The following is a 22,500-nucleotide window of genomic DNA, read 5'->3' on the forward strand; positions in this document are numbered from 1 at the left end:
TCTCTCTCTCTCTCTCTCTCTCTCTCTGCTCTACACTGACTACTATGCCATTCACCTGAATAATCTTTAAAGTTTCATCTCAAAGCCTTATCTGCTTCATTCAAAAGTGTGATGACATCCTGTGTGTTCCATGCAATGTACAGCAGCCTAGTCTAGTTCACTCGGTCACTGTACTTGGTCTAATACATTTGCAGAGTCAACTGTGGGGGTAGAGTCAATTGTACAATTGTATAGTCAACTGTGGGAGAGTTCAGATTTGGAAAGCAAAGAAAACTTAGATAAAACACCTCCATAATGATTTAGCAAACTTTGCAATCATGGTGTGCTGATCTGAATAAAGTGCTGAAGTATGAAGTGATACTGACACATTTGGGACTGAATCGGGAACTTACGTGAACAAGAGTGAGAGAGAGATGTAATCCTTAAGATTAAATAAAATAAGCTCATAAATCTTGGCCACAGCAGTCAAATACATTTTTTTTTTCCACAGGGCTAAAAGGTCACAGACTTTTTAATACATCCTCATGCATCTTCTCAGGAGCACAAACACTTCATCAGCATTGCATCGGGGAGTCATTGGAAACTTTGGTTCTCACGAAGGAAAACTCCCCACTGAACACATCCATATTCCACCATCTGCTGAGTCTAAAAGGTGCTAAAGGATGGTTTCAATAAGCTGGTAATGATCCCTCAACAAATCTCATCACGCACTACGAACTACCCCAAGAGGTGGGAGCTGAAAGTTTTACAACACGTCCAAACTCCACCCGATTTTAACATTAGCCGAAAATCTGTGGCCAGAGCCTTTCAAAAAAACCCTTCCTTCTACAGGAAGGAATTACTGAATCTCTGCCAAACCAAACCTGAAAGGTTTAGAGAAAGCTGACTTGAGAAGGTGTTACTTCATATACGGTATATGACTTGCCAATACTTGCTGTTATCATGCAAGCCACACGCTTTTGCTACAGCAATTTTTTATTTGTTTTTCATGTTGCACAACATAAAAAATATGTATTGTTGCTTATTGTGTCGGTGACAGACCAAAGATAACCTTGTGACCAGCCAATGGCGTAGAAATAGAGACCAAACCTGTACAGTACAGTCATTTCCTTTTTCCTCCACACTCTGACAGTCCTGTTATGGGTCATCGTCACAGAGAAAAGGAAGGATAAGTGGCGGGGGAGAGAGTCATTACATATCATAAATAACTACTCCCCTCCATATTATGACTGTCGTAACTGGGTCTAGGGCACAGTGAAGGGAAAAGGACACTTTTTGTTTGATCATTCACCGAGAGGGACACTTGAGATGGTCCTCAGTCGTTCAGTGAGAGGGGTAAACTACAGGGACACTTGGTGGATGGTCCGCGTTGGGTCGGTGGTCAGCCTGCCTGGATGGAAAGAGCCATGGCTTACTAAGGACTCCTTACGCAGGGGCAGGCAGAGGTGACATGGCTCCGCTGTGTCATGCTGTGCTGTCCTCACCTCACACAGTACCAGGGCTTGACACTGGCACCTGCAAACCGGCCAAATGCTGGTAAAACTTGGCTGTGACTGGTAATAATTTCAGTATCACTAGCCAATTTAGGTAGCTTATTCTATGGTATGACATCAGAATAGCCGATATTATGCACTTTGCCCCTTGTGTATCAGTCGTTTGTATTTAAGTTCAAGAAAAAGCCACTAGTGCTCTTTATTGTGCAAGGTTGAAACATTGATGCACAACTGAAGGACTGAACAATATCTGCATGCCTTTTTCCACATAATTCATTCACCCTCTGCCATGGGATGGCATGGCATGGCATGACTGCGCTGCACCAGCCTGCCCTCGTGCGCTTTAGTTCACCTCGCATGGCGGCGACTCCTGGAGCGTAACCCAATTACTGTGGGATTGCAGGTCAGCCAGCCCGGCATTAATCCACTCAGAGAGGGCACGGACTGGCACACACACACACACACACACACACACACACACACACACACACACACACACACACACACACACACACAAACCTCTCTCTCCCTCTCTTTAGCTCTTTCTCTGTGTGACCTGCTTCTGCCAGACACCAGTGAAAACGCCACCGGATTTATGGTTATGTCACTGTTGTAAAGCTGTCAAAATGTCATACTTGTACTTTGCAGAGTCCACAGCGTACAACGGCACAATTCTCAGTTCTTGCCAGTCTCACTCACACATGCCCTGGTGCATGCGCTCCTTGTGAACTGCACTTACGCTGATTTGATCTGGATACATATGTAACTTCAAATGCAGTCGATTTCAATGTCCACGTTACGCAGTGACAAATCACTGGTCTAGATATTGAATACATGTTGACATCTGTCAATATGATAAGAATCACGTGTCATTCTGTGTTTGTATGAGACGCAGAGATAGTTGTAGGCAAGGGGGCTGTCTTCTAAAACTCATACAGCATTCTGACTGGTGGATTTGATTGATGATTGGGCAAAGGTCTATCTCAGTCCATGGCTATGCTTAAGTACGTAAGATCAAGATTTTGTAATAAAACAGAAATCCACATGCAGATGAACTAGTCATACAACTTGTATTTCACCGTCTTGTCATTGTTCCACTGTTTACTGTCGTTTGACACTCTTGTGAACCTCTTATGAAGTCAACAATTAATCAAGGAAAATGATGGTACATTAACCTTGTAGCTGTTAAATATCTGAGAATGAAATAAAATTTCCTCTGCTAACGTCGTGCATCATTTTCTTCTACCACCCTTTTTTATATTCCACCTCACAATTCTACAATGAATCATGTACCTGATACATTGTCCATGAACGTGTTAAATATCTGAAAATGAGATCAGATTTTCTCTGCTAATGCCATGCATCACTTTCTTCAACCACCCTGTTTTATATTCCACCTCACAATTCGACAATTGTTCATGTACCTGAAACATTATCCATACACACGCTAAATGTCTGAATGGAAATTAAATAAAATGTCCACTGCTAATGCTGTACATAATTTTCTTGCAACATCCTTTTTTATACTCTAGCTCACAAGTCGACAATTTGTAATTGTATGCCTGATACATTGACCATGTCTGAAAATGAAGTACACTGTAAGTACAGTGCTTTTGTAAATACTAGCTTCATTTGCAGAAGTGCAGTGTGGCCTTTAGGTTAGGCCGTCTTCCTCTGTACTTTGACTGTGGGGTTGTTGTTCTTGGGGCCCAGCAGGGCAGCCCTAGCCATGGGGCTGGACTGGCCATCTGGCATAGGGGGCATTTCCCGGTGAGCCCTGCACCCTCATGGGCCCCTATTTTCAGAAATGTGTCCGTCCCCCCACAAAAAAAAGGTGAGCGGTCCACTGGTGAGTCAGTTCTGCTGCACTAATCAGGAGTGACCCCTTTAAGCCAAAAGTGCCCAGGCCCCATTCCTCCTCTAGTCCAGCTCTGGGGCCCAGGCTTTGGCTGTGGGGAGTGGGGGAGAGACCTTTGCTTTGAGGCCATGGCCTGGGCCCTGCGGTGTGGAGCACCCTGCAGCGGAGACCTTTGCTTTGTTTAAATAACGGGTGGTCCCGCAGCTAAGCAGATCCTCAGGAGTCTCCGATTGCTCGCACTCATCTTGTTGTTTATTCAATTTTGAACTCCTTTTCTTTCACTTACTCGTTTCTGGTGGTGAGTAAGTATGCAAGTCTTTGAGTGTAACCATACCTGACATTAGGGCTGCTCGATTATGGGAAAAATCAAGATCACGATTATTTCACTCCATAATGATATCGCGATGAAGAAAACAATCCTCCCAAACAATTCACAATCTTCCCTCCATTCAGCAGTGTGTGAGTGGAGAGCCATAGAGAAACACACAGCGGTGTTCTGCATGAATTTTGGCTAGCAAGTCTCCTCTGCACTGGCTCACATAGAGGGGAATGTATTGTGCATAGTAGCCTACCTTTTTGCAGTATAGACAAATGACAAAACATTGTTTCAACTCGATTTTATGAAAGTTGATATGGTTTGACAACAATATTGATATCATGATAATATACATTTGATATGTTGCACAACCCTATCTGACATGGGTTAGTGCTACAGTTCTCATCATTTAGTGTGTTTGTGTGTTTGTGTGTGTGTGTGTGTATTTGCGTGCGTGCGTACACCCCGCTGTGTACTGCAGTGTTTTTGGGGTTTGGTTGCAGCTTCGCACCACCCATGGAAGAAGAGAAACAGCTGACTCAGAGCCTAGAAGAACACAAGAGCACAGAGAGAGGAGAGGCAGCACCCTGCCTGGAGTCCTTCATCCTTTTAAAGGAGACCACCCCCCACCCTCCACCTCCTCATCATCCACCCTGCACCCTCTACCCCACTTCTCCTTCTCCCCACTCCCAATCTTTTTCAGGAAGACCCCTAGCCTGATTATCATCGACTTTCAAATCTCTTCGAAACTTGTTATGACCAAGAGCATAACAATTAACATTTCCCAAATGCCACCTCCCTTGGTTTGCTAATGGTTGTTTGCTTCCTGGCAAGGTGGGAGGAGTTCCCGATTTTTGGGGAACTCCGAAACAATATTGTATTGCTCTTGGCCTCACTATATAGCAACGCTGAAGGTGTTGCATCACTAGGAGGGCGCGGCCTGGCTAGAAGACCCCCGCCCCCTCCATTATTTTTGGGGAGACCACACTCACCTCCTCTGTCCTCCAATCACCCCTCTCTACCTCCACAGCATCACCCTCCTCAACCTCTATCCAACCACCACCACTACCCCACCCCACCTTCTTTCCCATTCCTTCGACCCCTCTCTCCCTCCTTCATTGCTGGTGCCACTTTCCGCCCTCTATCCTCCTCCTCCTCCTCCAGTTTGTTTTATGGGAATCAATAGCTTTATCTGCACAGCACTGAACCTTCATCTATAATCTGCCCCTTTTATGACAGCGCTGCTGGGATTATGAGGCATTAGGGCTCCGCTACAGAGAACACAAGCCGGCCAGACCAGATAGATCTTCGCCCATCATCTCCTTCTCTTCACCTCTTTTCCCTTCACGTCCTCCTCTCCACCTCTCCTCGCGATCTGGTCTTCCTTCTCCTTCCTATCCTTTCTCCCCCTTCCCTTTACTTCGCTTCACCTCCTCCTCCTCCTATCCATATCCTCCTCTCTCTTTATTCTCCACCTGTCCTCACTATCTACTCTTCCTCCTACTACCCCCCCTCCTCTTCTGCATATACTCTGACATCATCTACCCTTCTCTTCCTAATCCATCTCCTCTTTTTATCCTCCTTTCTTATCCTCCTCCTCCTCCTACTCCTCTTCTTTCTACCCTCACCCTGGGAAAGAGGCTCTTGGATGATCAATATCATTAATGGCCCAACAAAATCTCTCCACTTAGGGCACAGGAGAAGTCTTTACAAGTGTGTTGGGGTGGGGCAGGTTTGCTTTGTGTTGCAGTGGTGCATTTGATGTGAGATGGTGGGGCGGGGGCGGGGGGCTGTAGTTGATGTAAGGAGGTGAAGTAGCTGGATATGTAGGTGGCCTACAAGTGAGACTTTTTTTAAAAAAAGAGTTTTTTTGTCTTTTTTACTTTATATATGATAGTACAGTGAAGATGGTGACAGGAAGCAAGTGGGGAGACAAAGATGGAGAAGGGCCGGCAAAGGACCCGGGCCGGGAATCAAAACCCAGGTCGACCGCATAGTAGACGAGTGCCCTACTGAGATTTTTTTTTACATATTAATCATATAAGGGGCCCTTTGGCGCAGAGGCGCATCAATGTTTTCCCTTTGAAAAGGTGACCTGTGTAAGTCACAAAAATGTGAACTTCTACACAGTGAATTTCAGAGAGTGTACTACTGTATGCTACACAGCTGACCTCCACTTAAGTAATCAAGACTGTGACTGCGTGGAGTCGGCTCACATTGTTTTACGGTACGGTACGGAGTTTGTACATGGCAGTGGTGAGCCCTCAGCAGTGTCATGAACCTCTCTGATGTGTCTACGCGTTATGGAGCGTGGAGATGAGTCATGGTGCGTTACGTCAACTGTACATACTTGGCTCCGAATACTGTCACGGTCGGTTTGTGTGCATATGACCACACTATACAGCCGACTGAAGTCACACACACACAGGCACAAATGCACACAACCACACACGCAAGGGAGTTGATTTTAGTGCACTCTGCAGACTAGCAAGACTGCTCCACCAACATGCTTGTCAAATGACCCAGGAAAATAAGGAAGACAGAAGGGAGTTGGACATGGGGGAGGAGGCCTACCCAAGAAGAAGAATGAGGGTGTAAGGAGAGATGAGCAGGACACTGGTGCATCAGAGAGAGAAGAAGAAAAATACCATGGTATGTAGTGCATTACACTGTTTGTCTGTCAAAATGACTTTTCCTCCAGACAGAGAGGAGACAGTCATACATGAGGGAGGATGACACCAAAGATGGGGAGTGTGGGGGTGAAAGGCTGGTTGGCTGACCAAGAAAGGTTGGAGGTTGGAAGAGGATGTGAGGAAGGGTGAGGGAGCCGTTTGAAAGGAAAGAATATCACATTATGTGCTCATCAAATGACCCAAACGACAGTCAGACGCAAGGGAGGATGACACCCCTGAAGGGAAGTAGTGTGTGTGTGTGTGTGTGTGTGTGTGTGTGTCTGTGTGTGTGTGTGTGTGTGTGTGTGTGTGTGTGTGTGTGTGTGTGTGTGTGTGTGTGTGTGTGTGTGTGTGTGTGTGTGTGTGTGTGTGTGTGTGTGTGTTTGGGGGGGAGTGTAGAGAAAGAAGTAACATCATCGCATTACACTTCTGCTGTGCTCCATCTAATCAGCAAAACTCACATCCATCAACCAGCAAGTTTCCATTAAAAACGCCAACAGGTGTATCTGTTAAAAACACATTACGCAGAAAACGCCGAAGTGGAAGGCAGGCAGGCAGTACAGCAGACATCTAATGAGGCCGACTTTAATGGTGGATTCGGAACAGAGAATGACTCTGGCGACTAATACATTCGAGTGATAAATAGCAGGCTGTTTTTATTCCTCTTTGATAAATTGAAACGGAGAGGGAGACACAATTTGAGGGGGAAAAATAACAAGAAACGAGCCACAAGACACAAAGTTATCGCTTTAATCCATCTTCACAGTTTTACTTCAAGAGTAAAAAATGGTTTGCACACCTTTTTTATTATTAGTCAGAAAAGCAAACATTGATTTTCTTTTTTTTGCAAACTTGGAAAAAGAACAACGGGGAAAATAATAACAGTGTCTGCTGTCCATGGTTGTTCATCACACGATTCAAAATGACATTAAAGCTAGCTCAGTGATTGACGAATTGCTCCAGAGACGGAACATCTAACTTTTCAGACATGTTTGCCTGCCATCTTCCTACAACTTACATGCATATCATATGTATATACATGGGTTCTAAATATTTGTTTTCCACAGGCTGCGTGACTCTAGCTGCGCGCAACTCAACCTCTGATTTTTGGAAACCACTGTCAGTCAAAAAATTAGCTCACGTGGTTGGCTGCAAATGTCTTTCCCCTCCTCACAACACCGTGTTTACAAACACGGTGAACCCATGTATTAAGCTTTAAGTCTACACAATTCGTGCACGAGTGTCATTAAGACTGTGGACCAGATATAAAAGGTGGAAAAATAAAGTTTTTTAGGCCTTCCCCCTGACAACCAACTGCAATGGAGATGATTTTACACGACAACAAACTCCTTGCAGGACAGTCATCTCCTCCTCTCAACATCAGTCAGTTTAGTTTGGCTTACCACATCCCCCCTCTATTCCACCTCCCCTCCCCTACGCACAACCACAAGTATGTATGATCTCTAGCTTACTGTACTGTAGTGTCGCCCATTCCGCCTGCAAACATCCCCCTTCTGAACCCGTTACCCTCTCTGCTACCCCCTCCCCCCAACACACACACACACACACACACACACACACACACACACACACACACACACACACACACACACACACACACACACACACACACACACACACACACACACACACACACAGACACACACACACACACACACACACACACACACACACACACACACTTCCTACTCTGCCTTTCGTTGCTCTCATCACCCATTAGATATTGTTAGTCAGATTACAATGCTGATACTTTTAAAAATACATTTTTCTCTACACTTTTCTAGAAGCATAGAAAGAGGGGTGCTGTGGCGCAGCGTGCTAACATTAACATACGATGCCATAGATGGGCTTGCATGCCCATGGGAACCCAGGTTTGAGTATGGCCTGGGAGATTTTCCCTGGTCCAACCCCATTCCTGTCTCCCCCACTTGCTTTCTGTCTCGCGGCTTCACTGTACGATCAATAAAGGCAAAAAGTAACCATAAAAATATATTTTATAAACAAAAAATACACAATAAGTAATATAAAGAAAGCCTGCTGCTCTGCTTAAGTCTACATCGTCTCTGTAGTAAAATGACATGGCCACACTATAATCTTCCAGATTACTAATCCCTGTGGGACAGTCCGAACGGTGTGGTGTGGGTCAAGGCAACCATTCTTCCCTTTCTCCTCCTCCACTCTTCTCTTCCGCCTTAACCCTTCCATTCTCATCCCCTCTTTCCCAACCTTGTGGAGTGAAGTTTATAAGTTAAATGAACTGATGGTCATCGCAATTGTGCCTGTGACAATTAAAGGGGCACTAGCTGGATGACGTCATTGGCGCGGTACCCGTGGCATGCCTGCCTCAAAATCTACACAGTAATGAAAAAATGCTGTTCAAAGAAACTTGCTGTGAGACTCTCGCTGAGAGTTTTTCATCACGGGATGCCAGCAGTTGATACAAATCTGAATACGGTATGTAAAGCAATGTTTTCAAATGAAAATTGTTTCCCACAACACTCCCTCGGACCGCACTCTCAGAAGTTGCATGTGGGGTTTTCTGACAGCGGACCGTGGAAGTCGTAACGAGAGTAATCGTTCACTCACTAATGACTCGCATAAGCATGGGCTGACTCGGGACCGTGATTAATTAAACGTTTAATCCTACCTGGAGCCCCTTTAATAAATTCCCTGTATGCAACTGGAGCCCTGAGTGTGAGTTGCGATAGGTGGAGGGTAAAAGACAACCCCCTCCTCAACCCTTCTGCTCTCCATTCACAATTTTCAGTGTTTACTCAGCACTCACAATGCAGTCACCAAACCAAGCCTTTTCCCACCCTGGTGGGAGACGAGGAATTTGCTCGCACTCTTCTCAATGGGCGGCACTACACTTTCTTTATATACACTGTCTTTCCACTGTCCATTTTTTTTTACTGTTCACTTCAACTGCATTGTTTCTCATTCACGATTTCGTCTCAATTGGGGCTACACTGTCCTCTGTCCATTTTTTTAAGAGCCGTACAGCCAATCTTCAGTTTTGTTTTTCATTGACAATCTTCTGCGTTTTACTCATCCCCTATTTGCCTTGTGTGTGATCAAGGAGTTTAACTAATTCACGCTCACCCCATTTGTGCCTTTCAAAAAGAAGCTGTAGGCTACAACCAATCCTTTGCCTCAACTGTGTTGTTTTCCATTTACAACCATCTCTGTGGTTTGCTAACCTAAACCCCCACCTCCCACACACACACACACACACACACACACACACACACACACACACACACACACACACACACACACACACACACACACACACACACACACACACACACACACACACACACACACACACACACACACTTTAAACCCTGGTGGGAGTAGAGGAGTTTAAAGTTTGGTCCCTCTCGTCCCAACGAGGAGGGCAAACAAGGCAAGCTTCTTGAAGAGCCGACAAACAAACATAGCCGCCTTAAGCCACTTAAAACGTTCCGATTCCCGCACTGTGGTACACAGTCTTTCAGGTGACGAAAACAACAGTACACACACACAACTTAAGCCTCAAAGCAAATCAGACCAAGTTGATCATTTCTGATTTAACTTAAAAAAGGGTCCCACACGTTTTTTTGACCGTCTGTAGGTGCCTGTAGACATGTGAGTGAGTGCGTTTCTCGATCTTTCCACTGTTCAATTTTTAAAAAATTCATCGTGCTGGCTAAAAAGAATAATCCCGGGCTGGATCGGAGGCTTTTAAATGCTAAAACAAGAGGCCCATTGTTCTTAGACAGCTGCCTTTTCCGGAAAACAAAACCAGGAGGGGGAGAGGAGGAGAGGAGAGGAGAGGAAAGGAGAGGAGAGGAGGAGAGGAGAGGAGAGGAGAGGCAGGGGGAGTGTAATCTGTCTGACACACGCAAACAAACGCGCGCAAAACACACACACACACATGCACAAGCACACACACTCGACAGATCCAGCTGCTACAATAATGCTGGGGCCTTGTCTGATCCACCGCCAGGTCCCACACCTGAGAGAGCCAGTGTGTGTGTGTGTGTGTGTGTGTGTGTGTGTGTGTGTGTGTGTGTGTGTGTGTGTGTGTGTGTGTGTGTTTTATGCATGCACGCTATACAAATTCCTTGTTTACTGAACATGTAACACTGTGCCAAAGGCTAGTAATCGGTCCACCAGGCTAATTATTCATTACATTCACATTTCTAAAAGTCATCTCGTTCTGTAAATTACTTCAAAAATATGCAAATGAACTGAGAAGGAAACAAAGGTCCTTCCTAACTATCTTCATCTTTAGGAGTGCTATCCTTTTCTTCTGGCCTACATTGATTTTAGGAATCAGCACCCAGTCATACTGTATTTTGTTAGGGAGCTGAGTGTCTTCTTTAAACCGATTACAGATGAATGAAGCAAATTGAACTCCTTTGTCGGTAAAGGGACCCTCAATGCCTGCCCTGATAATTGTCTTTATCATTGTCCAACCACCTGATTCATTAGTCAAGACGAATCCAACCAATCCAGATTGAGGACTCAGCAGAAACTCTTGAATTCAAATTGGCATTACGCAAGTGCATTCCACGTTGTGGTGCACCGCAACGCAAAAATGCTGTGCCCTGACCGAAATCAACCCTAACCCTAACCTTTGAGTAAAGCAAACTCTCTGCCGTTACATTTTGCAGAGAAAAACGAAACAATCAAGGCCAAAAGCAAAATTATGCCAACACCACCCCTAGCCCTAACCTGTCAGAGGGTCGTGTAGAGCACAATCTAACATGGAAAGTCGTAGTAAAACGATAGTAAAACGATTACACGCAAACTAAAAATAAATCACACTAAAGACAGTTTGACGCGTTATCGTAACGTTTTGGATGAGGTCATGTTGCTTGAATTGCTTTTTGAAGGTAAGGTGACCTATATTGCTCAGGCCTAGAAGTTGCAATAAATCCAAATTCGTTCCACTGAAGTCACAAAACAAATTTAACTTTTTAAGCTACCACCTCCTTTGATCTAAACAATGCAAGCATGATAAGTCTCAAACTTTGCATTCTCAAAACAGATGAAAAATTACCTATTGAGGTTATTCTCTCTGTGTCAGTTCCATGTTGGTCACATTCATCATTCAAATGTTCACATCTCTGTTAAACCTGCGCGTCAGGTCTTGTCAACCCAGACTGCCAATTAACCCCAAGGGTTGAACAGCTCACTGCACCCCACCCTACAGAGTCACCTTGTTGGGTACGCACACAGTGATTCAGGGAGGAATTCCTCAAATGAACATCTGAGGCACTCAGTCAGGGCCCTGGCTGTTGCGTCTGTTCAGGTAAATTGGTGTCCTGGCAACACCTAACAACAACCGTCATGGCAACAAGGGGTGTGCTGTGCTGTGTTGTGTGGCCGTCCCCTTCTCCCCTCTCTCTCACCTCAGTAGTAAATCACTTCGAAGGCCACTGGTGGCAAAGGGGAGCTGGGGGCACTATCGGAACCCGCTTCTCTGTCGCCATGGCAACGGGCTATTTAAACAGATAAGACAACGCACACACCAAAAAAAAAAACTGTGCCGAGATAACAACGTGAATCACCTTGGTTACCAGTGCAAATGCACCGCATGGCAAAAGCAGTCAGCAGCTTTGATTCTAACTTGCTGTAAACTGTAAAATCTCCGATGTAATTGTGGGATATGGAGGGTGTCTATCTTTAGGAAGGCTTGTAGAACTGGTCGTTCTAAAGTCATGAACCAACCAAAGCGCAACAGTGAGTACCGCAAACCAATCATTTATGGAACATGGGGGGAAAAAACTTTACTATGTAATTCCTTGTTGCTACCTCGACTGAGCAGGCAGCAACTTCATCTGCAGTTCACTTTGCACATTCATCTCATCAATGTATCCATCTATCTGTACGGTTCTTTTATATCTTTATGCTACCTCGAACCTGAATTTCCCCAAGGAGGTAATTAAAGTCTGTCTGCATGTCTGTCTGTCTGCAAGCCAGCATGTAGCATGAAGAGTGCAGCAATCATACAGTGACAGAAACATGACGAAAATGAACTACTTGCAGCATAACCAAAGTAGCACAAAATGCAGTAATGACATTGGAGTGGGAGAGGCAGTATATAAAAAAGTGTCATGGCAGCGTGGTAAAGTCACATTGCCCCACATTCCATGCCCTGAAACGCATGTGTGCGTGCACACAGTCACACACCACACACACACACTAAAATCTGCATCCCACTGAGAACACTGCACTTCCTCCCCACCTGGGAATAGCGGGGTTGTGCCTGGCAGCTAAAAACAGCCACACACGCACACGCACACACACACACACACACTCCTGGCCTTTGCAAGATGAATAACTATTGTTCCTGAGGAACAATGAGATTGGCTTGTGTAGCTGGTAACATCTGGCATATGCTCCGTCGGTGTTGGATGAAGGAAAAACACAGGACCAATAGAGGTTAAATATAGAGAGAAACAGACATAATCAAACTGGAAAACGGATAAATTAAAGATGTAGTGGAGGGCCAATGGGGGCCAGTGGAGAAAGTAAGAGCGAAGGACGGGTGGGGGGAGCAGGCTCTCCACACTAGGGAAAAAACAAGGCCGTAGAAGAAATGAAAACGAGGCCAAAAAAGTAAAATGAATAGAAAAGCCCTAGACCATGACAGAGAAAGATAGTGAAGATAATTGGGACAAAGGGACAGAGAGGTATGGAGATTGCTCCCTGTGCAGACACATTAGTCTAACGGTGTGTCTGCAGTGCCCTACCCAGCTCATAAAAAACGGCTGCACTGCCATCACCACCACCACCACACTGAGTCTGAGTGCCCTCCACTGCTCCCGTGTGTTTTAATAGGTCTTTTCCAAAAACGCTATACATTTTCGTTTATTTACCTTTAATTACGTGAGAAAAAATAAGATGACATTAACCCTGTACCAACTGCCCTGATGCTACCTAATAAAATAAAACAAGATATCAGAAGAACATAGCATTTTAATGGGTTTTATGATATTTTGGAAAAGCAGGGCTCCAGACTAACTTTTTGCACTGGTTGCACTGGTGCGCCTAAAACATTTTTTTAGGTGCACCAGCACAAAATTTAGGTGCACCCAAATGTTTTCACCACCCCATACACACACGCACCTCAGCTTTAAAAAATAATAATTAAAAATAATAACAATAGCAATAATAATAGCAATAATAATAATAATAATAATAATAATAATAATAATAATAATAATTATTATTATTATTATTATTATTATTATTATTCTATTATTGTTGCTATATTTTAAAAGACCTGGAGCCTTTCATGTGCTATGCTAGTCTTCCAAATGTGCTCCTTATAAAAGACATGACAGTAGGCTACCTAACTAACACATCTTGGCTACAAGCAGTTTGGCTGGTAGAAAAGACCAAATTAGTAGCCTTTTAGTCAGTATGTGTTTGACTAGTAAGATCAACATACCAGCCTTTTCTGCAATAAGGCTACGCACACGGCACAAGCACAGAGTTACAATATGAAGATAGATAGATGGATGGATGGATGGATGGATGGATGGATGGATGGATGGATAGTTTTTTTTTAACAAACCCTGCTAAAATGTCATGATTTTTAAAATCATTAGACACAAATAGCCTAGCCTATGTTTACAGTGGAATCTGAGGTGAATTGGGTTTTGTCTATTTCCCCGTTTTTGAGCGCTCTCCCTCTGCATAATGATTGTGGTATCTTAGCAAGCGCTACGAACAGACACGACCGCAGCGCTCGCTCGCTCACTCACTCTCTCTCTCTCTCCCTCTCTCGTGCTGTCTCGAGGTGCATGTACGATGCCTTGCCGACTGATAGGCAGTATGTAGCATGCCCTAGTCGCTATCAAAAAACTCTCACAGAAGTCCCGACAGACTAGCGCGTCACCTGTTGTTTGGCCAGCTCTGCACGCGGCAGAAACGGGCAATTCCGCACCCGTCTGCATTTTTGTGTGGCAATGTTTGATATCCGCTCAAGCCATTTAGTTTTTCCCCGTGATTGTGACTCTCTCGTGTTTAAAATATCCTCAAGTCATTTTGCTGTTTTTACCGTGATTGTAACCCTCTCGTCCGTTGCAAAACTCGCCTGGTTGAGAACACAAAACTCGCTGGCACATGTGAACTCGGATAGTTGAGGGAAGTCGAACATTCTATTCTGAAACGTCGGGCCGCCTGTGAACGAGGAAGGGGGAGAAAGCTACCGGTAGTTCAGCGGAGTTGAAGGAATGACCGCATCGACACGTTTTGTGTGATGATGGGCCACTACTGTAGAATGTGATTTTATGTCCATTAAAACGGTGGTTTGGTAATTGATTTTGTTATGGCTGGTCGCACCGGTGCGCCTAAAAATATTTTTTAGGCGCACCATTGAAAAAAATGGGCGCATATGCGACCAAATTGGTCGCACTCTGGAGCCCTGAAAAGGGTTCTTTATTGTTTTCTTATCCTAACAGAGCGAGCTGAGGAGAGAGCAACATCACGTCTGGCCATTACTTTCACGTTGGCCTCGCGCCCTCTTGCCCCGCAAGCCCAGCCGCCTTCCATGCAGTGGCAGTTACACAAGCGTTCTTTCCTCCATCCCTGACAGATTAGGAACGTCTACAAAGCGCCTTTTGGCAGGAAAAAGAAATGAAAAGAGAAAAAAGGGAAAGAAAAGAAAGAAAAAAAAGCTCAACTCTTTGCTCTGTACGTTGTCACGTAGCAGCACAACAACACCAGGCTTACGTTTCCTGCAGATAGCATCGTCATACGAAGGAAGACTGGCACTTTGGGGTTTTACGGATAGAAAGAGAGAGAAAAAAAGAAAGGATTTAGTGCTGCTTTTTTTCCCCTTATTCCCTTCCTTCTTCTGGCTTTGCCCTCTGGTGCTAAGCAGTGTGGGCTCAGAGCGGAATTTCCTGGTACAAGGAGGAAGAATTTGGAATCTGGAGCACAGAGGGATACAGCATGTTCTAAATCAGGACCAACTGCTAGCTTGCTCGCGTGCGAGACGCTTCCTTGTGCCACACAGGGCTGCTCATGTCTGACCAGGAAGTCTAGTAGTCCTGGCAAAACAAGCCAGCGAGAAAGCCAGGGCGCGATGACCAAGACCAGAAACTCCACCGTCTTTCTCTCCCTGCCCTTCCATTCACTCGCTTTACAGCACAACCACGCACTGCAAGTCTGCTACACTAAATGGACCAGGGGTCCGTTTCTCGATTCTTGTCGTTGCTAACCATTTTAAGACCGTCTTAAGACGTAACACCATTCCCTTGGATTTAGTGGTGAGCGTCGCTGTCGAGAGAGAGCTGAGTCGCTCTTACGAAGAACGTTGCTACCATCGTTAGCAAAGACGCTTTCGAGATACGGACCCCAGGAGCTTAAACCTTGAAATGTTGCTTCCAAATTCTCTTCACAAACAAACGAGAAGTCTGCTAAGCTGACCTAAGGTTCAAGTCGCGTCATTAAAAGGAGTTTCATCAATGAAAAAAAAGGCTTTTGACCAGATTCATGCTCGCTGCTCCATCACTTGTATGTGATCAACCGAGCTTGAAAGCCAGTGCCGCAACAATTGCATACAGGGGCCCCATGGCAAGACAATGATCGGGGCCCTCATACAGCCTGCCAAGGTCAAAAAAGGACCCTGGGACAAATGCCCTGCTCAGCCCCTCAACAGCCCCACCCAGGCTGATGGCCACAAATCACTGCAAACAGTACCAACTGTACCAACTTCTCAGTTCCACACAGAAATCAACCAAAACACAGTGCCACTGCTTAGCATATATGTGCCAACTGCAAAATACGCTGCACGTCCCATGGGGAGCATGAAGTTGAGCTTTGTTTTGCGAGAACAACTCCCCACGCCTTAAGTCTGTCTGCATTCATATTACTGCAAGCCCTGCATCACATGTGAGCACCCAATGCAGGAGTGTCTCAGCTACAAATTGATTTGAATGTAATCCGATCGGCCTCTCAAAAGACAGGGTTAATATCACAGAGGCAGTATGAAAACGCTCTGACCCATTTACATGATTTGGAAGAGAGAGAAACAGGTAATGCTGTAATCATGCCCATGCAATTGAGGAAGTGAGGAACAGGGTCTCGGTCTGAATGCTACCACACTTCCCTACTCCCTACATACATCAGCCTCGAACACTACTACATGAAGAATAATCCAATGCAAGACATGCACAATTGGCAGATGTATCCCTCTGTGTTGTAACAGTCACACAGGCCTCTCTACACGTGGTCACAATCTAGAGAGCAGTGCTGAATTTTCAGTGGCTAGCAGATACAGAACGTATGAAAACCACATCATAGTAGAAATCAAAGTAAAACAAAATACCATAGAGGTCTTCCAGTTCTGTTTATTTAAAATGGTAATAATACAAAAAGACATGCTTGACAAAGGATGCTTCATCATGCTTGACAAACATGCTAAAACATCCTGCCCACCTTCTCTCTCTCTCTGTCTCTCTGTCTCTCTCTCTCTCTCTCTCTCTCTCTCTCTCTCTCTCTCTCTCTCTCTCTCTCTCTCTCTCTGTCTGTCTCTCTCTCTCTCTCTCTCATTGTGCTGATAGCATGACAGTCTAGAGTTCCGGGAAATTGAAACAAGAGCCACTCCCTGAAGCATAATAAACAATAAATAAATAAACAACTCAAACAAACCAATCAAAAAGAGACACAGATAGTGGCCCTAACCCTCGTCAGGTTGCCTCAAAAACAGTAGGCGCGCACCTCTCCCACCCTCCCCTCCCCCTCACCTTTCCCTTGTCACACACACCATGCCCTGGATGCCCAACGATACACATTAGCCTGCTATATGAGGCTGAGCCTGCTATACATAGCCTTAGCATGCTATGCTAGGATACATGCCGATCGTCCTACTACACAACGCTTCTCGTCATCTAGTACATGTAGCCTTAGCATGCTAGCACGCATGCCAAGCATCTTACTGCACGTGTCACTGCTACAGTGTTCGAAAGAGGCGTGCTGGGCAAAGCAGCGGAGTCCGGGGCGCCGGCAGGTCCGGCAGGCACTGTGGACGCTCCCCATCCTCCTCTCCTCTCCTCTCTCCACCTCCTCGCCTCTCCTTCTCCTCCTCTCTTCTCTCCACCTCTCCTCAGAAACACAGCGTCACCCACACGACTCCTCTCCTCTCTTCACCACATCTCCTCCGAGCATCAGCGTCGCTTCTTCTTCTCTCCTCCTGTATTCTCTTCCTCTCACCCACCCCTCCTCTCCTCCAGTCTCCTCCTCTGCTCTCCTCTCCTCTCCCCCTCTCTCCTCAGCTCTGGTGCCAATTGCAGTGCTAGCTAACCAGCCACCGTAATGTGCAGGGTCATCCCGTCCTCCACTCACAGAGGTAGAGAGAAAAAGAGAGAGAGAGAGAGAGAGAGAATGCGATAGAAGGGAGAGGGTGGTAGAGCTATAGAGCAGCAATGGTCCCGTCCTCCACTCACAGAGGTAGAGAGAAAGAAAGAGAGAGAACGCGATAGAAGGGAGAGGATGGTAGAGGTATAAAGCAGCAATGTAGAGCGATAGAGTAACAGAGAAAGAGAGAGAGAGAGAGAGAGCTACAGGGAGAGAGGGAGTGGGAGTGAATGTGCAGGAAGAGAGCAGAGAGAAGAGAAAGGGGTATGAGTGAAGGGGGAGGGGAAGCAGTAAAGGGTGTGGAAGAAAAGAGAGGAGGAAAGAGAGAGAGAGAAAAAAGAGAATGGTTGAGGGAGAGGGAGTGATGAAGGGAGGGAGAGCTGGAGGGAGGGAGAGCGTGGTAGAGGGTAAAGAGAGTACAGTAAAGAAAGAGTACAGTACAGAGTGTGTGTGTGAGAGAGAGAGAGAGAGAGAGAGCGAGAGAGAGAGAGAGAGAGAGAGAGAGAGAGAGAGAGAGAGAGAGAGAGAGAGAGAGAGAGAGAGAGAGAGATGTGACGCTTCATCTGCAATCAGTTTCTGGACGGCAGGAATCCAACCACCACACACTGCCACATCAGCACTTCATCTTTCTCTCGCTCCCTCTCTCTTCCCCTTGTGTGTGTGTGTGTGTGTGTGTGTGTGTGTGTGTGTGTGTGTGTGTGTGTGTGTGTGTGTGTGTGTGTGTGCTCTCTTCACGTCTTGTTAACCAGGATCAGCACCCACCGAACATCCTTTTCCATTCCTCCTTCTCTCCATCACACACACACACACACACACACACACACACACACACACACACACCTCCTACGACCACTAGACATAAACAGCATCATATGATAGGCCTACCGTTCTGCAAGCCCTGGCCTTAAGGCACCAGCAATCTCTGAACCACACACACAATATCCAACCCTAGCGCACCGTGTGAGAAATCAGTTCAAAACGCAGGGATGTGGCTGAGTCAAGGTGATGAGCTTGTTGCTTGGGAGAGTGCTACACAAATAGACAAGATGTTCAAATTGTGGTTGCACCAAATCTTGGTTTTTGAAAGAATACATGCACATCTGTGAAGTTGAACCGTGTCCGCCTGGGCATGTGCATATGTGGCAATAGCAGGGATGCAGCAATGGCGTGTGTGTGTGTGTGTGTGTGTGTGTGTGTGTGTGTGTGTGTGTGTGTGTGTGTGTGTGCACATGTCAAAGGTCAGTTGCAGTGTGTGACACTGGGGGGCTGCCAGAGGCAATGAAATCACATTACAGTATTGAGCAAAATGAACCTCAGTCAATATGGCTGTCCGTGCCACCGTGACGTGGGGGGCATTGAAGGTGCACGCCAGCGCGTGTCTCTGTGGCACCCCCATACACACCGGCTATTTGAGGCAGTATTCCACAAACCGTCCTAGTCCATTCACCTCTCAAAAGAAAACTGTATGCAGCAGCTTTATGGTGGTAGCTCATTAGGGTCCAAGTACTCCGTTTTCCATTCTGCTATGGCAAATGAACTGCACTGGCATGCAAAAACATGTATGGAACAGGTGTCCCAAACGTCAACTCAAGCTGAACGTGAAAAGACAGCTGTCTGGGAGAGCACTGAGCAGCACAGGAGGAGGGGACTGCATGCATGCAAGGATAGGCCTACACTGAGACTTGTGGGTTGACGTACACCTAGCCAAACAGTCGTGAAATGCCGCTTTTTCACACCACCAATTAGTTGGCATGACATTCATATCTTGCCAAGTTAGATCTACTGACTGCCGACACGTGTCCATGCACTGAACAGATTTTTTTTTTACCCCTCAGCAACACCCAAGTCATTTACCTCGACGAGCTGATATCACGGTTGCTAGCGGTGTCTGGCCGGGCCTGGCAAACGCCCTGCGGGCTGTATGCCACGTGCCATCGCGAGGGGCTACTCCGGCCTTGACAAGCAATGTAGCAACCGTAGTCTATTGACTACTGACTGAGCGCGTGTGCGGTAACATTGTATAACAATTTGGGCCTTGCGCAGTCTGTCTATCAGCATTGTTGCCCCCTCCTTCTTTGCTCTCTCTATCAGTATCACTCACTCTCTTCTTTCAAAGGCCGGCTAATCATGCCATTGCCAAAGTCACAACTGGTGGAAGCCTCGAAAGTGCTTGTAGCAAGAGCTTGCGTTCAACAGCATTGCTGTCTACGGAGAGACGCCCCTCGGTGTGGACCTGAACTATTGCGTAATGAGCCACAATCAGCATCTGCCACTTGCGACACAGAAAAAAATGCATTAGAAGCTCTTTCCGGTCTCTTCGGTCAGTGTGCGAGGCTCGTTTGTGTAAATCAAAGCCACTCGAGGGTTTTTGTGACAGCATTTTTTTTCGTCCACGCAATTCGTCAAGGACGCGCCTCTCCTTGCCTGCGTGTGTTGCTAGTAGGGGCAATTCGAGCATGTCAGTCCGCCTTTACGACTTTTACAAAAGTTCCCACAAAGTAAACCGTGTGTGACTGTAAATCCTTAAAGATGGGTGGCAAATTTGGGAGGCTTCACGCAAGAAAACGCCTGTCTACGCGCAAGGCAGGCCTCTTGCACGCCAGCTTGTCCAACAGGAAAAGGCTGTAGTTCTTGATGCTAGTGCGATGATCGGTGGGAAAAGTGGGGCATGCCACTTTTACTTTGCTACAGTGTGACACTTGAATCTCTGAAAATGTATCAAGTGTGTAGCAAATAGCGTTCTGAGACACGCCGAGTGCAAACTCGGAGTGGCCTGGGGGAAGAGTAGCATGTAGCCTAGGCCTTGTAGCCTTCTCAAACAATTCGGTTCGGTAGGTATGCTTTTGACAATTCAATTTACGAATATAGCCTACATATGGCATGTAGATATAAGCAATTAAAAATAGCAATCAACTTACTGCTGACTTTCATGCTGCCAAATGCCGAAGGCTGCGGCACTGGTTTGCAGCTCTCTGCGAAGGAGGTGGTTCTTGGCCGACCCGACATATTCCAATCGTAAATCCCTGTATTTTTTCTCGATTTGGGACGATTGACACTTTTGATCAACTTGGTCACTGTTCAAAGACCTCTGTGGGGACTATTTAAAACAAAATAGTCAAAAGAAAAAGGCAACACTTTCTCCACTTCACTCCTTTCTGTCGTTTTCTTCAGCTGGTTCGCTACCTTCTCCCATCCACTGACAGTCTTTCCTTCAAACCATCCTTTAAAAGCAGTGTCTTTGTCGCAAGAGATAGAGGTCTGTTAAAAGTCAGTGTCAGTAAAAATAGTCATCAAATCGGTCGTTTCCCTGTTTCCCCCGAAAAATCCCACCGATTCTCTTGTTCTGAATCGCGTCGGATTCATACGTAGATTGACACATAGGCCTACAAAATATTTCCTGTAGTTGGTCGTCTACAAAATGTCACAAACAACGTTGTATGTCATTAAAACATAAGATCATTAGGAGGGCTATTTGTTCATATTCTGAGGTGGAGACTCTGCGATCTAGCAGTACCAGCCATGGCGGCTTCCTTGCTCTAGCCAACCAACGACTCAAATGCGAATTTTCCAATAGACCAATTTTAAAACTGTTTTCAGCGAGCCTCCCGTCTGATGTAACTCCATACACACGGATGTTTTTTCTCAAAGTCCAGCAGAAAAATACTCTCGGTTGTGAAATCAGCTTGATGTCGCGGTTCCAGGAGAAAACGCTCTCTAAAATCCACTCAGCATTTCAGAAAATTCTTTTTTTTATTCCTTCTCCGACGGTCTCTGCTCGCTCTCTTTGTCACCACGACCAATAGAACGTTTTTTGCGTAATCAACGTTTGGATACTGTGGCGGTGAATCAGCCAGGCGACCTGGTTACGGCAACTCAGTGCGTAAAGAATCGGAAAATGTGGAGCGCAAGAAGGACTGAGGAGGTCGAAGTTGGCCAATCCTCTGCGTATTCTTTGAATATGGGCGGAGGGAGGGGGCGCACTGTAGGCCAATGAGCTTGCAACCCTCGGAGAACACATGGCGTAATTTGCTTAATACTGCCCCTGGTGTTCCGAGCGTCACACGTTAAAATTGCTCTCTGGGCGGGCCTTTTGGTTGATGGATTGACTTCAACCCAACAGGATTCGCCCAAGAATGGAGGGCACACCAATGACGAGGCAGCATTTGACGAGACACCGGGTAGTCATGCAGCACTGTTGCTAGTCAGCTGAGAAAGAGAGAGCCCTAGCCCGAATTCAATGACATGTCACACGTAGTGGCCTGGTTGTGAATGTGCAGCCTAGGCTATCGCCACCCTGCCCCATGCAGCCATGCGTAATAGCACGTGTCCATAAAATTGTCTTCTGTATAGGCTACAGACATTTATGGTGCATGGCATCTAATTTCCTCAACATTACGGTACATTGCATAAATTAATTGTAGGTTGTTGTATCAGCGTCACCTAAATGTATAGAGTAAAAAAAAAAGCAGAGCTGTATGATGGCTGATTGTATTGTCAACATCAATGCAGTCTCTCTCTCTCTCTCTCTCTCTCTCTCTCTCTCTCTCTCTCTCTCTCTCTCTCTCTCTCTCTCCCTCTCTCTCTCTGTCTCGTGCACGCACGCACGCACACGCGCGCACACACAGAGAATGCAGCAGGATCAGGGGCTGCGTGGGGGAGTTGAGGTGAGGGGTCAGGTTAGTAAATGAGGTCAACAGTATAGTGGGTCACTTAGCAGTGCTGTGTAGGTGCAGCTCCATAATTCCACTACCTATTTTCATCAATTTTGAGGAACAAGCT

The 22,500-nt window shown here is 46.0% G+C and overlaps 1 protein-coding gene across 2 annotated transcripts in view; it reads right to left on the reverse strand.

Annotated features, from left to right (window-relative positions):
• Window positions 1-21,590, reverse strand: part of gsk3ba (glycogen synthase kinase 3 beta, genome duplicate a) — a 101,794-nt gene extending 80,204 nt beyond the window's left edge. The window contains exon 1 of one of the 2 annotated variants that reach the window (XM_063213947.1): window positions 20,640-21,590. In XM_063213947.1, the coding sequence (XP_063070017.1) occupies window positions 20,640-20,727 (88 nt within the window). In that variant the 5' untranslated portion in view covers window positions 20,728-21,590. The remainder of the gene's footprint in view (window positions 1-20,639) is intronic. The other variant, XM_063213948.1, reaches the window with a different exon arrangement.
• Between the last annotated feature and the right edge of the window lie 910 nt (window positions 21,591-22,500).

Source organism: Engraulis encrasicolus, chromosome 13 (genome assembly GCF_034702125.1).
Source record: "Engraulis encrasicolus isolate BLACKSEA-1 chromosome 13, IST_EnEncr_1.0, whole genome shotgun sequence".
NCBI classification, from domain to species: domain Eukaryota; kingdom Metazoa; phylum Chordata; class Actinopteri; order Clupeiformes; family Engraulidae; genus Engraulis; species Engraulis encrasicolus.